Source organism: Meriones unguiculatus, chromosome 7, assembly GCF_030254825.1.
Source record: "Meriones unguiculatus strain TT.TT164.6M chromosome 7, Bangor_MerUng_6.1, whole genome shotgun sequence".
Classification (NCBI taxonomy): Eukaryota; Metazoa; Chordata; class Mammalia; order Rodentia; family Muridae; genus Meriones; species Meriones unguiculatus.
Window position 1 is genome coordinate 26,920,802 of NC_083355.1, and position 16,003 is coordinate 26,936,804.

The 16,003-nt window shown below is 39.0% G+C and overlaps 1 protein-coding gene across 15 annotated transcripts in view; it reads right to left on the reverse strand.

Annotated features, from left to right (window-relative positions):
* The window catches only part of Mbtd1 (mbt domain containing 1), a 61,548-nt gene that overhangs the window by 30,632 nt on the left and 14,913 nt on the right, over positions 1 to 16,003 (reverse strand). For 6 of the 15 annotated variants that reach the window (XM_060386972.1, XM_060386970.1, XM_060386971.1 and 3 more), the window contains 4 exons: positions 11,238 to 11,434; positions 6,523 to 6,662; positions 5,079 to 5,202; positions 3,427 to 3,509 (listed from right to left, as the gene is read on the reverse strand). In XM_060386972.1, the coding sequence (XP_060242955.1) occupies positions 3,427 to 3,509; positions 5,079 to 5,202; positions 6,523 to 6,662; positions 11,238 to 11,391 (501 nt within the window). In that variant the 5' untranslated portion in view covers positions 11,392 to 11,434. The remainder of the gene's footprint in view (positions 1 to 3,426; positions 3,510 to 5,078; positions 5,203 to 6,522; positions 6,663 to 11,237; positions 11,435 to 16,003) is intronic. The other 9 variants (XM_060386981.1, XM_021643091.2, XM_060386974.1 and 6 more) reach the window with 6 other exon arrangements.

Here is a 16,003-nt window from a genome sequence, read left to right on the forward strand (position 1 = left end):
AAACTTGTGATCCTTTCCTAGCTGAGACTGGCTACAGCACCACGATTGGTTCCAAAGATTATTTATTAGTCAAAGTCATGCTATGCCACCTTGTTGGCCTGGTACTCACTATGTATCTTAGGCTGGCTGCAAACACAATGATAGTCTACTTGACTTAGCCTCGAGTGAAGGTAGTCATTTTTATTTTTCTAAATTAATTAATTATTCACTTTATACTCCCTTCTCTCCTACTCCTCAGAAGGGGGAGGGGTGTGATCCTATCCACCCACCCCAGCATATTAAGTCCCATCAGGACTGAGTGCATCCTCTCCCCCTGTGGCCTGGCAAGGTAATCTTGCCAGGGGAAACTGATCAAAGAGCAAGCAACAGAGTCAACGTCAGAGTCGGCTCCCATTCCCCTTTCTAGGGTACCCAGATGAGGACTTTGCTGCCGATTGGCTACATCTGTATTTTTCTAATTTTATTTTCATTTTAAATTAAGTTTATGTATGTGTGTCTGTGGCTTTATGCACATGCCCTGATGCTCACAAAGGCCACAGGCAGCAGATCTCTATGGAGCTAGAGTTACAGGCAGTTCTGAACCACTCAACATGGGTGCTGGGAAAAGAACTTGGAGCCTGTGTACAAGAGCAGTATAGTGCTGAACTGCTGCGCCAAATCTGTAGCCTTATAATGTACTTTGAAAAAACTTCATTTCTAGAAATTTACAGAATTCCTAAGAATAGGATATCTGGACCCTTACTTGAGAAGACTTGGTTAAGCTAAAGAATACAGGCAGTCAGGATTCTAACGGCACACTCATATCAATTCTTGTTTCCACCACAACAGCTTGCTTCTGCATCATACATTACAGATGTGTCTTTGTAATTATAAAACTAATTCCTACTTGGTACCTAAGTGGGCAAGAGGGCAGCTGTGTAGTCTGTGAGAAAATCCCTTTAGAGAATGTAGTATGTCTTAGAAGGATGATGGTATGAGACAAGGTCTCTGTTTCCAGAAATTCCTGGCAACAGACTTCCTAGAGCCCAAACCAGTACCTCAGAGACAGAATAGAAAATGACCTCTGGGATAGGGAATGGGGTGGGCCTGGGGGCGCGCTGGAGAGTCAACTCAAGAGTAAAACTGAGTTTAGCAGAAGGTCTACTTTTCAAATCAAATGGCTTCAACTGTAAATGCTGATTAAAGCAACAAAGCAAATTCACTAAGACAAAGCTCTGATAAAAAAGCAACAGTCAAGAAAGTTGAGTGCAACAGGAATAAGAGGCTTCACATAACTGACAGGTGCTTCCTTCTGAGAAAGTGAAGATGCCACATTATCCTTACTAGTAAGTTAGCTGCTCCTTTAATGCTAGTCGTGAACTCACTCTGTTGCTGAGACTAGCCTTGAACGTGTTCCTCCTATTTCCACCTTCCAAACACTGGGATTATAGGTATATGCTACCATACCCAGACCCTCAAACTAAATTTTAAATCACAAAATAAAGAAATATCCTATTAAAAAAAAAAAAAAAAAAAAGGAAATTGAGCCAGGCTCTGTGTCATACACCTGTGAGCCCAGCACTCAGGGAGGCAGATGCAGGCAGATCTCTGTGAGTCAAGGTCAACCTGGCCTACAAAGTGAGTCCAGGACAGCCAAGGCTACACAAAGAAACCCTGTCTTGAAAAACCGAGAGAGAGAGAGAGAGAGAGAGAGAGAGAGAGAGAGAGAGAGAGAAAGAGAGAGAGAGAGAGAGGATGAGCACATTGTTGTAAGTCTAAAGGTCATGTATTACCCTTTCTATCCCCATTCAAACAGCTCCCCTTCAGTTCAGTATTCATCTTTACAGTCCTTTCTGGAATTGTACTTATTTCCAAGGTAGAATTACCTGCCCTATAACCATTTCAATCTTAATAACAGCAAAGCTATAAGCAAAATCAACCAACTTAATTACTAAAGAGATGTATTCATAAAGAACTTTATTTTATATAACTGTTCAAAGATATGGACAGAAAATGAAATATACTTTCAGGACCTTGAAATGCTATTTCTGAAATAGCCTGGCTATTTATTTAAAATGGACTGACCTATTTTGTGACATAAAACATTAAAAAGATTTAAAGAAAGATGAAAGGCATTTAAAAAGAGACAACAGACAAATGTGCAGGAATCTGAGATGAAGTCTTACTATGGAATCCAGAGCATCTCAGCACCACAGAGCAACACTGTGTTTACACTCTGCAGTTAGGGGTGAAATCTTTGGTGAGGGGCTGGGTAGGTATCCTGCCAGTCAGTGACACCCAGCTCTGTAGTTCTCTGTAATTGTTTTACATAACACAAACATAGACATTACACAGTTCCCTAGTGTAACAGTATTACAGTACAGTATAGCGTTAAGTCACCCACTTGACTCTGAGATAAGCAACTAAAGATTGCATTTTAGGTTCTCTTACATAGCAAGGCACAGACGAAAAGCTGAACATTTGTACATAAAAGGAAAAAAAACCAACACACTAATGTAGCAGGCTTTAACACACATTCATACCAGCGAATTAATATGCTTGAGTGTGATAAAAACCCTTCTTCATTGGCAAAAATGAGTAAGAACTCATTTGGATTTAATGGTAAAAAGCATGTGTACTTTTGTTCATGTGTTATTTAATATAGCTCCTAGCAAACGGTTATGTGTGAAAAAAAACTTCATTAATTTCTAACTTTTTTTCCTGTTTATGTCTACACAAAAGCAGTCTTTATCTAAATTAACCATGCCACATAAAGAAATATTAAAACAAATTACAAAAAATAAATTGAACGAAAATGACATCTGACACTTTTTTTTTTAATATCAAATGCTCTGAAAAGAACATCTTCCAAACTATTTTTAATGATACAATCACTTATTCCAGTTCACAAGAAAACATTCCTGCTACTTTCATGGGGTGTGATTTTACATTTGGAGGCAAAAACAGAAATGGAGGAAAGACGGCTCTTTCAGAAATTACCTGCTCAAATCATAAAGGTCTTAGGCTGACACGTGACTTTGCTAGGAGCCAACCAGTTTTGTTATAGAAGCCTCCACATTTTCATGTTTTATATTGTTCAACATAGAAACTGGATGAGGTAGTATTTTTTTACTGTTCAAAAATCACTTCATATTTCAATGAAAGTTTTGTTTTTCAATATTGGGGGTAAAACACAGGGTCTTGAATGTTCCAGGCAATCACCTTGTCACTTGCTACAATATTTCAAAAGCCCTCAAAAGGGCTTTTTTTTTTTTTAAATGTGAAGATTTTACTTGTAGAACATAAGTTATTTTTAGCTATTAAGTATAATGAAGGAGAAACATTTTTCTCTTTTGATATAGGAAATACTTTCTCAGGATGAGAGTTATTGTACCTTCAGATTTAAAGATCAAGCATTTCATGGTAAGTAAGAAATTCCATACTCACATGCTTAAAACAGGCTACTGGAGCTGCTATGAAGCTATTGCTGTTGATGTAGTTACCCCAGCTGAAGCCTTCTACGGAGACTGCTGAAATAAAATAAACTTAGATGTAACCGTTCAACATATATTAAAAAAAAAGGTGCTTTTTACTTATTTTTTTATTTATATGTTCATTTGTTTACTTATTTATTTAATGTGTGTTGGAGAGCATGCGGATGCAAAAGCATGTGTGTGGAGATCACGGGGTAACTTTTGGGAACTGGCTCTCTCCTTATAGCATGTGGATCCCAGAGACTTAAATTCAGGTTTCTAGGTTTATTCTCAAGTACTCTTAACTGCTGAGCCATCTTGCTAGCCCCAAAGCTGTTACTGCTGCTGCTGCTGTTGTTATTATTATTATTCTAGTTTTTCGAGACAGGGTTTCTCTGTGTAGCCCTGGCTGTCCTGGAACTCACTGTGTAGACCAAGCTGGCTTCAAACTCAGAAGTCTCCCAAGTGCTGGGAATAAAGGTGTGCTCTACTACCACCTGGCTTCAAAAGTTATTTCTAAAACTTGAAATAAAATTAATTAAAAAAAAAAGTTTTTGGTGAAAGTGATGACACATGCCTGCACTCAAAACACTTGAGAGATTTTGATGGCAGGGGAATCACAGTCAACTAGGGCTACATAGTAAAGATTCTCTTTCAAAAATTCATTTCACCAAAAGCTTTTCTTTTCCCGTAAGGATGAAATAACTTGACTAAATAATACAAGCTGTTCTAAGTACCTGCTACCAAAAGTATATCAGACTTCAAAGTTTCATGGATTTTCAGGCATTTACATGGACTTTTTTGGTGCTTAAATGGCACATCTTTCTTTCTTTTTTTCAAAACAGGGTTTCTCTGTGTAGCCTTGGCTGTCCTGGCACATATTTCAACACGTTTTAGATTTTCCTTTTTGGTTGTGCTATGAACTGATGAGGACCTTATGGAGTAGGTGAGTACTCTGCCACTAAACAAGTGCCTTCCCCCAATCAGAGTTTGTATTTACTTTTTCTTCTTCTCTTAAAAAAAAAAAAAAAAAAAAAAAAAAAATAAAATTTTATTTTCTGTGTACTGGTATGAAGGTGTCAGTACCCTGGAGCTGGAGTTCTAGACAGTTATAAGCTGCCATGTGGGTGCTGGGAACAGAACTGGCCCTTCGGAAGAGCAGCTAATGTTCTTAACCATTGAGCCATCTCTCCAGCTCCAGTTTGTATTTTCTGATTAGGAATGTCCCACTTGTATTTACAAACACATTACCACCATCATTAGATTGACTTTGTTTATCAATTGTTCCCCTCTACAACAGTTAACAACCAACCATCTGATATCACAGTCTTACAGTGCCAACAAAACACACATACAGCTCAAACACAACCCAAGGTTAAAATGCTGTTGCTTGAAACTAGTAGAATGAATCATATTTCACTTTCTGTTGGTTTTATGAGACAGGATTTTCTTTGTATAGCTGATTGTCTTGGAAATCGCTCTGAAGACCAGGCTGGCCTCAAAACTCAGAGATCCTCCTGCCGCCTCAAAACTCAGAGATCCTCCTGCCTCTGCCTCCTAAGTGCTGGGATCAAAGGAGTGCTTGACCACTGCCTGGCTATAATATTTTACTTTTATTACACTCACCAGAATTACCTGCTTTTGTCTTTGCTTGATTTTGCAAGGTAGCTTGATACTGAGCATAGGCAGCTAATTTTGCAACTAAAGGTTGTTTTTGAAGGACTTTTGCTTTCTTTGTTGGAGGCTTACCCTGAAACAAGAAAAGTTAAGTAAATAGGATTCTTCTTTATCCCCTCTACAACCAAAATTTAAAATGATTGTAAACTACTCATTCTGCTTACATATTGAGGGTTTAGAAAATTATTAAAGCGGAGGAAACATACAATGAATCTTAACATGAGTTTTTTTCCTTTTTGAGTTCTGCTACAATGTAGTTATCTAATATGGGCAGCAGAGCTGGCGCAGACTAAAATAGCAATATGCGAATTAATATGTTAATAAAAATTATATCCCATAAAATGTTAAAATACAGGCTGTGGTGGATACTTGACTTCTTAGGGTAGACAGAATCAGTGTTATTCACTCATGCAGCTGCGAAGCATTGCTACTGATATGGTAAGAGAAGACAACTGAATGTTCAAGAGCAAGTGACTGAGGTTTATACCTTTAGTGCTAACGCAAAAGGTCAATGACATAATGATCATGGCCAAATTCAGTGTGACAAACTGCCATCCATTTGGGTACAGACCACTGCTCAGGATCTTTGGGAACTGTCTATCTGAAATATAGAAATACATCTAAGTGATGTATTTCCTTCATCTGGGGGATTTAAATAACTCAGTGCTATGTAATGATCACAATACATTAAATGAGAGAGGAAAACTGTGACCATAGAAAAGGTAATTACAAAAATCAGTATTATAATGTCTTAAGAAATTTTTAGATGGTAGGGTAACAACTTAGTCAAGACTCCAGTATTTTATAGGCACTAATATACATCTAAAAGATGGTTTTCTTTTAATTTCATGGATGTTTTAAAAAGGTGAGTTGTGTTAACTAAACATATTTGGTTCAGGTATCAAACTGGTCATACTCAAAAGTACAAAGCTGAACTTGTCTTTTGTGGACAAAGCTAGAGTTCACCCCCAGCAATAAAAACCCCAACAACAAAAACCAAGCTACAGAGCAAAGTTGAGGGAAGAAGACAAAACAAAACTGCAAAACTCAAAGAATAAATCATTTTCACCCAAATGGTGATTCTAACTTGATATTTATTCAAGGAAAAACTGGGAAGGGAGCAGAAAAGAAAATGGCTTTATTTTCTGCATGTAAGAAGGTGTTTAGTTGTATTTCTGTGGAAAAAGGCCTTTTAATTTATATAAATAATTTACAGCTTATTTTGGATAGCATGTCTTTACTATATAAGATGCTCAACTGGCTGATACATTCCTAAAAGTGTAGGCTGTAAATCACCGGCCGTTGGGCAGAGGTGGAGTGCAGTGAATCACAGTCAGCTGTCAGGTGAGTGAAAGCCATGGGAAGCAGATGAAGAATAAGAAGGTCTCTGTACCGTTACCTGAAGTCTGGCCAGAATGCTTGCCTTCTTAGAGTTGGACGAGTAACTTCTTGAACAAGAAACACTGCAGAAACGTTTCGTTTTAGAGTAAAAAGCATCTCGTACACCGACCATCCCACACATTTCGCAGGTGGCTAAATTAAGAAAACAAAAACATTGGAATGAAGACCATTTAATAAAATCAAATCTTTCCACCTGCCTAGTTGTATTTATCTGAAAATCTGCAATGATAAATAAAAGTTACACAACTGTGTGATGCCACGGTGGTGGAGTCTCCAAAGTCTGGCAATTTCCTTAAGTCCTAAAGGCATTAAAAAGGTTGTGAGTATGGTGACACACGCCTGAAATCCCAGCACCAGAGAGAGAGTATGTGTGATTGTGTATATACAGAGAGAGACCCCATTTTCAACTAACATTTTAATATAGATAAATATTTGATATACATTATGAATTTCAGCTCCTCTCCGCCACCCAGACAGGGATTTTTCTATATAGCCTTGGCTGTCCTAGAACTCTCTTTGCAGACCAGGCTGGCCTTGAACTCACAGAAATTGCCTTTGCCTCCCAAGTGTTGGGCTTAAAGGTGTGTGCCACCACATCCAGTGAATTTAAGCTTTTAAAAAGATTATGTTCAAAAAACTAAAAGAAGTGCAACATAATTGAGGATTAACAAAACTACAGCAAAAGCCTTTAAAATACTGCAAAGGTTGAAACAAACAAAAAAACAAGTCTTTAGAAAAATTAAGGATTCTTTCAAAATATGTCCAGGGGACACTGAAGGATGAGCCAAGCTCCAAGTTTAAGGTGGAGGTTCATTAGTAACTAGTTAGGACAAGAGACAGCTCAGCTTCTGATAGGTATTACATAATGACCAATAGCCTCAAAGTCAGAATTACACGAACAAGTGTTGCAAGAACAGAAATTCAAAAAAGACAGAGCTGGGTCTGTCTGTGCAGGCAGGCTGAGGAAGAAGGGCTGAGAGTTCAAGGTCTGCCTAGGCTGCAGACTGAATTTAAGGCCAGAGTGGGTAACTCTGTAAAGTCCTGTCTCAGTAAAAAGTGGGCTGGGTATAGTTCAGTGGCAGAGCACTACCATGCATGAAGCCCTAGGTTTAATCCTTAATAAAGGATTGGGTGTATAAAAAATAAATAGTGTATAAAAAATACAATGGGGTTGGGTGGGGAGGGGAGGAAAATCTAATAAATTAATGTCTGACCCAAATGGTTAAACTAAAGTCCTGTAGCATAACCAGTACTTATCAATCCATGAGAAATAGAAATAAGACAGAATACCAAAAATTGAAGATATTTAACAATAAATATAGTGTGTCCATAAGAGAAAAACCAGAATAGTTCCTTATACAAATCCTAGATTAAAAGATTTCTAATTACCTACATTAAAGAAAAAAGTGGCACTTGAGAGGCAAGAGCAGGCCTGGTCTTCACAGTGAATTTCCAGGGCAGCCCGGTCTCCACAGTGAGACCGTGTCTCCAACAAAACAAAACCAGTCAAGAGGACAATGAATCCTTAACAAAAATTATATAATTTCAAACAAAGTGCAATGCTCTTTTGTGATACAATTTCTACACTGGTATGACATCACCAAGCACAAATATGTAGCAATGGGGGCTTTTGTTGATTTATATATATATATATATATATATATAAAATTATAATTATTTTTGTGTGTGTGTGTGTGTGTGAGACAGGGTCTCACTATGTAGCCCTGGTTAGTCTGGAATTCACAAGCTCTGCTTGCCTCTGCTTTCCATGTGCTGGGATTAAAGGTGTGCACTACCACGATATATTCTGTATTTATGACAAAAGTTCTTATTTGGCTTTGTCGCCCATGACCAGGAAATGTCATTTAGAGTAGAAGACACCTAGGAAATTCTTCTTTTCTGGTTTATGGTGCTAGATTTAACACAGCATTTTCCCATGCAAGGAAAGAGCTCTACTGCTGAGTCACACACCTATTTCCCTAGGTACATGTTTTGCTTTTGTATTGTTCTTCTGAGACATGGTCTCTCTAGGTAATCTTGACAGTCCTAGAACTTGCTATATATACATCAGAGTGATCTTGAACTCTGAGAGAACCTCCTCCCTCCATCTCCAGAGTGTGTGATCATGCCTGGTCTTAGGTGCATTTTAATTAATTGGGCAATCTTTTTCTTTTGTTTTATTCCCTAAACAACGTCTCACATTACAGCCCAAGCTGGCCTCAAACTCAATCCTGCTGCTGGGATTATAGGATGCACTACCCCAGATGATTCCAGTAGATTTTGATAAATGAAGTTCTGTGTCAATGTATGTGCACATATGTATGTGAACTGCCTGTGCCTGTGGAAGCCAGGGTTGAGTCAACTTCAGCTATTCCTTAGGTCTCATCTACCTTGTATTCTTTCTTTTCTTTTTTTTTTTTTTAAAGATTTATTTATTTTTTTATACACTATTCTGCTTGCATGTGTGCCTTCATGCCAGAGGAGGGCAACATTACAGATGGTTGTGAGCCACCACGTGGTTGCTGGGAATTGAACTCAGGACCTTTAGGAAGAACAGCCAGTGCTCTTAACCTCTGAGCCATCTCTCCAGGCCCCTACCTTGTTTTCTTAAGAAAATATGGCTCAAAGCTTGCCACGCAGGTTGACTTGCCAGTGAGCTCCAGGGATTCCCTGGTCTCCACCACCCTAGTGCTGTCTGGGATTATGACTGGGACTACCATACTTGGCTTTGTATGTTAGTCACCTAGGGATCAAACATAGGTCCTCATGCTTGCATCGCAAAGTCTCTACTGACTGAGCGATCCCTCAAACATCAAAATTGATTTTTATTTAAAAAAGCTTCCCTGTGTAGTCCACACTGGTCTCTAGGTCCTATCTTCCTGTTTTAGTTTCTTCAAGTATTGCCAGCGCAGTCACTCTTGGCTAAGTACAACTTTTTATATAGTTTGCAGTTCTATCCTGCTCACCTTCTTAGTTAAAAGACAGTAGGATGCACAAAGTGGGATTATCACATATATGATTTACAGCTGAAAAATTAGATGACAGAGCATCCAGTACTAGATAACAGAATTAAAAATTTCTAAAATCAAAGGTTCGTAAGATAGAGGCTTTACACCTTACACTTTTGGTTTTATCCAAACTGCAAAGGTTTAGGTTTGTTTCCAAGATTGGTTTAGGTTTGTTTCCATGTTATTAAACAACAAACCAGTGAGCTGGTTCTATATTTAAAGATAAATGCTAATCAAGTGGGCAACATGAACTGGATCCCACACGTACAGGTGGAAGAAGGGAATGGATTACACAAAATTGTTTTTATCTCCCCTGGCCCACTATGGCATGTGCAAACACATAAACCTTTACCTTTCAATTTAAAAAAAAAAAAAAATCTAGAAGAAGTATTTATTATTTGAAATTCAGTATTATTAAAAAAAAAAAAAAGCCAATGACAAAACTGCACTGTCCTTATATTTTGTCCAAATCACAGTGTAACTAGCGATTTGCTAGAAGTGTTTTGAAGATGGGGTGCTTTCAGTGGGAATGATAACAGCACTAGGCAAATCAGTCCCTATTAGTAAATAATCTGAACATTAACAGAAAAAAGTAGAATTACTTTGATACTAAAAGTAATGGAGGAAATGCGTGTAGTTATTTAATGTGCCTCAGAGACACAATGTGTCTAGTGTGAAGAGATGTCAATATAAAAAGATGTTATAAAAGATGTCATTAGAATTATTCTGAGTTGGGCATGGTGGCACACATCTGTAATCCCAGCACTTGGGGAGGCAGAGGCAGGAGGATCTCTGTGCGTTTGAGGCCAGCCTGGTCTACAAAGTGACCTCAAAAAAAGAAATAAAAAGAAAAAAGAAAAAAAAATTATGGTAGCTTGATAACAAAATCATGTTCTTCAGAAGGTTGATTCTCAACACACACACCCTTTTTTTAATTTGTGGTTCCAATAATGGAACGCAGGGCCTTGTGCATGCTGGGGAAGCATTACCTTTTGGCCCCTTGTTTAGGCTTAAAAATAACATTCCAAACAAATGAAAAGTCACACAAGTAAACTTTGGTTCAACATAAAGCATTTTCTAGTGCTGAGAGAATGAGACCACTTTTTGTATGAGGCAGACAGTACCTCCTCACTAGAAGCAGGCATGGTGGAGCAAGCTGAAACAGGGGTGCCAGGTCAGCCTGCAACCTCTTCTGAAAACCAACCAATCTACTCTCAAAACACCAAAACACAAGGCACCCCACCTCCAGCACAAATCTTATGAATTGTCAGAGAGAAAGGTTATCTGTGTAACTGTATAATCCTTTCCACTTTCAGCTCTATAGAGATAGTCATTAACTGAATTTACTGCATACTAATAGATTGCTTTTGATTTTGTTCTACTTGCTTCCCATTAGTAGACAGAATGGCAAAGATAAAGAAATGAAACACAACACTCTGAGACTCTATCTAGAACTCATAAATCTCAATCTCAGTCTCTTCAAATAGTCCTTCTATAGGAGAGGCCAGGGATAGTACCACTGTTTATAATCCTAGCACGTTAGAGGCAAAGGCAGGATGATTATGAGTTTTAGACCAGTGTAAGCTGTAACAGCAAGACATGATCTCAAAATAAAATCAAACCAACCTAACAAAAAAGTCAAATGGAAACACACGCTCAAACACAAACTCATGCAACAGGTCAGAGCATAGATACTCACCCATGCCAGATTTACCATCTGGGTATGTGTAGACTTGTCCATTATTTTTGATAATTGGGAGATTGGAAGGTAAAGGAGCAACTTCTTCTTCACTCTCCTCAGAGCTGGAGCTGCTACTTGTGTCCTCACTGCAGCTGTCATAGCCGTCAAACATCCCGAACAAATCTTTTTCTTTTGGATTGTGAAGAAAGTTCTGTCTTCATAGAAGAAACCAGTGACATATGACACAGTGCTCACACACATCCCCTTTACAAGTGACCCCTACGAACTAGTGACAAGACACAGTACTCACATACAGCCCCTTTAGAAGCCCTTAACACAGTTTCTGCTAAGTGAGATTTGACAAGTGAAAATCTAGTACTGAGAACTGGTAATTTTTTGTCTGTTGGAACAGAATTTTTCTGTTACAGCTCAGGCTGGCCTCAAACTCAGGTGACTACCACTTCAGCCTTCCAAGCTGCTGTGACTATAGGTGCAGGCTTAGCAGAAAACATTATTTTATAATGAAATACTGAACACTTGTGGCAAAATGCATTCCTCTACCATAATACGTCAGCTAGTAAGATGTAATGAACTGTGTATTTAACTAGGAATGCCCCTCCCTCCTAAAAAAATTACATCACATTCTCTCTTTTAAAAAATGAGATATAAACAGATGATTTCTTAATTTGTCTTTTATTTCTAAAATTCTAAGTTTCTTTAAAAATATTTTTAATAAATGTGTATGGGTGTTTTGCCTGCATGTATGTCCTTGTATGCCTGGTACCCAGAAAGGCCAGAAAACAGTTATCAGATCTCCTGGAACTGGAATTATAGACAGTTGTGAGCTGCCATGTGGGTGATGGAAACTGAATCTGTATCCTCTGGAAAAGCATCAACCACTGACCCACCTTTGCAGCCCTCTTTCTTAATTTGAGACAAAGTTTGCTTCTAAAGTTGGCCTTAATCCTTCTGACAGCCAAGTGGCTGAGGTCACACAGGTGTGTTCATTTGTCCATGTTTCCCCAGAAAGTGTCATACACATGAGGTAAAACCCAGAAGACACAAAGAATGAATCTTGAATATCTGTGTTGGAACAGGCAGCGTTGTAAAAGGACCTTTAATAAAAGGTCCTTTAATAATTGAAGGCTTGTTTCAATTATTGCCTCCTTCTGCTAATCCAGGCCTAGTCCTGGAAGCTTCTAGTGTCTGTACAATCTAACCTAGGCCTAGACTGTTTTCAGCCTCTGAAACTTAATAAGCTCACTCTTTCTTGTTCTTTCTGAGCTCTGTGCTAGCTGATTCAATTCAGCTGTACTGGCTCAAGCTCTTCTCCTAGCTGACTTATTCTATCTGGCCTCTCTCTTGACCTCTGAATTGCTCCCAAAACTATCTCCAGCAATCCTAATCTTCTGGCTCCTTCTCATTCTCTGGGTCCTTCTGTCTTCACCTGGGTCTGACTTTCCTCTCTGTCAAACTCTCCCAGTAAAACTGCGTAAGTGGCTTCCCTTTCCTCTCTCTCCTCGTGAAAGTTAGGCATATCCTATTCTGTCAAATCCTTCTCTGAATTCACTTTTTTTCTGCCACTGAAACACCACTTTCAAACACGGGTGCTTCCTTCTGCAAACTAACTTTACTTTCATTGTTTGGGATTAAAGGCATGACCCAGCATGCCTGCACCGAAGCTTTTTTTTTCTTTTTAAACCTGAAATTTGCTCTATAAAAAGGCTGGCCTTGAATTCATATCTGCTTGCCTGTGTCTCTTACATTAAAGACAGGTTTGTATTCCAGTTGGACCACACAGACCTAGTAGATCTTTGCATGTGATCACTTGCTAAAGCAGCCATGTTCTGAATTAAAATTCCTCTACAGCAGAGGAAGGATCAAGATAAAGGATTTTGAATTGGGCATGGTAGCTCATGCTTTAACTCCAGCACTGAAAGTAGGGTAGGATGTTATGGTTTGTGTGTGTGAGAATGACGACATAGATGGATCTCTGTTGTGGATATAACCATGTTTTTGTTTTAATCTCAGGTGTGGGACTGATTCAGATAGTTCATAGCAGCAAACTATTTGCCTCATACGGGCTCTGAGGAGCTCTTTGCCAGGTGCAGATTGTTTAAATCTGAGGACTCTGGAGAATAAATGCTGGAGACCAGAGAGTGTGGAGTGGCTCTGAGAAAGAACAAGGCTGCTGCTGTTGCTGCTGATGTAGTGAGACAAGGAGTTGGAGATCTCATGAAACAAGAATTGGAGTGGCTCCAAGGACCTGATGACCCTAACCAGCAAAGTAGCTAAGAGAATTGTGCCCCCTCTCTTCCTAAACCTTTCTCTTTCCTACTTTGTGTTGAAGTAGGGAGAAAGAGATTTAAAAAAATATAAGTTTTTTTTTTTTTTAAAAAGTATGTCAACAAATCTCTGTGAGTTTGAGGTCAGCCTTGTTTGTGAAGTGAGTTCCAGAGTAGCAAGGGAACTTACATAATAGAGAACTACTTAAATAAAGCCCAAACCAAGAGCCAACCCTAAAGATACAGATTTTGGGGCTGTGATAACCATGATACACTGACAGCATGGCTTATGCCTGGCTTGAGTGGAATAGAGATTATGTTCTGGAGGATTTGTAGTCAGATCAGAAGGGTTCTTTTGGGCTTAGTTAAGGTTTGTGGTTTTTTTTTTTTTTTTGCCATAATTCTACGACAATGTATAAACGCCTTACTATAGTATCTAGTTTATGATGTTAACACCAGCGAGACTAAATATTGAATCTCTAATAAATTCTTCCAGCCTACCTTCATGCAGAGATAATCATGGAGACCCTACATGAGGTCCAATGAGAAGGCTCAGTGCTAGCAGCACAAGCCTGATAAATGGACTTCAGTCCCTGGACACCATGGTCGAACAGTTTTCAACTACTGGAAAACTGTTCTGCAATCTCCACGTGTGCCGGGGCATAAGCACACTGGTGTATGTATGCACACCGCTCCCCCCTCGAGTAACAACAATAATAAAAGTGTCCACACAGCCTTTCAACCCAGCTTTAGCAGATCTGAGTTTAAGGCCAGCATGAGTTTCTGGACAGCCAGGGCTACACAGGGAGACCCTGTCTCAAACAAATAACAATACCAAAACAAAACAATCCTCCCAAAATAAAACTTAATCCAACAACAAAGAAAGTAAAAAATTACCCCCCAAACAAAGACTTCCAAAGTTTTCATATATGCTTGCCTACTATAAAGGCAGTTCATTTAGCAAATAATACATACCAACTCAAGATAGCTAACTCTACTTTCAGAAAATATTATTTTGAAGTTTCAGGGGATTAATGATTACAAATAGCAGTTTGCCAGGCATGGTGGCACATACTTTGTTTAGTTTGCTTTCTGTTGCTCTGATAAACACCATAACTAAAAGCAACTTGGGGGGAGGGGCTCAAGAGATGGCTCAGAGGTTAAAGGTGCTTCTTGACCTCTTCCAGAGGTCCCGAGTTCAAATTCCAGCAACCACATGGTAGCTCATAACCATTTATTATGAGGGCTGGTGACCTCTTCTGGCATGTAGGCAGAATACTGTATACATAATTAATAAACAAATTAAAAAATAAGCGCAACCTGGAGTGGAAGGATTTACTTCATTTTACACTTCAGGCAACAGCCCATCACTGAGAGAAGTGAAGGTAGGAGGAACTCAGGGCCAGAACTTATGCAGAGGCCATGGAGGATCACTCCTCACTGGCTTGCTCTCTGGCTTGTTTCACTAGCTTTTTTACAGAGCTCTTGTACACCTGCCCATGAAAGGTTTTCCCATGGATCTACTATCTACAGAAAAGATAAAACATGTGGGAGAATAAGTCCTTGGACACACATAGTCTGAGGAATCTGGCTATGTCAACATATTGTATGAGTACTTGACATATTTATAACCTGAAGTTTTTTTTTTTAAATTTTAGTTATTAAATGTGAGGTGAGGGAAGGTACCCATGGAGGCCAGAAGATGTCAAATCCCCTGGATCTGGAATTACAGGTGGTTGTGACCTGAACTTGGGTCTTTTCCAAGCATAGCAAGTGTTCAGCTGAGCCATCTTTTTAGCCCAATATCATCATAATTTATACCACACTTTCTGGGAAGCTGTTGTCTTAGGAAGAGCTGTTTTCTAAATACCTTTTCTTCCATTAAGACAGTCTACTGGTAACAAACAAACATGCCAGCTGGTGGTGGCACATGCCTTTAGTCCTCAGCCCTTGGAAAAGGGCACTGGAACCCCTGTAACTGTAGTCAGAGATGGTTGGGTGCTGGGAATTGAACCTGGTTCCTCTGGAAGAGCAGCCAGTAGTCTTAACCATTAAACTACCCACAGAATGTCTTCAGTTGTTGTTTTTTAAATGTGTTTTTATAAAATAAGTATAGGCGTATCCTGATTTGTCTAAGGTTGTAATTTACTCTAATTTCTATGGTCTGAAAATCCCCCATGGAAAGAAAGTAAAGTGACTGCAGTCTACCGGCACAGCCACACAAGACTGAGACTACTTGACCCCAGTGTAGACAGCAGTGTACTCAATCCAGGGCCAGTGACAAAGCTCGGTGTTAAAGCATTTGCCAGCAAGGCTAAGTACCTGAAATAGATCCTCTTCAGGGCTGGGCAGAGATCAACTCCTGCAGATTGTCCTCTGATTTCCACACATACAAAGGCATACATACCATACCCTCTTCCCAAAAAGAGTTCAAGACAGAGGATCCAAAATCCAAATAGACACATTTAAATAAGAAAACAGATGGGGGGAAAAACTGCT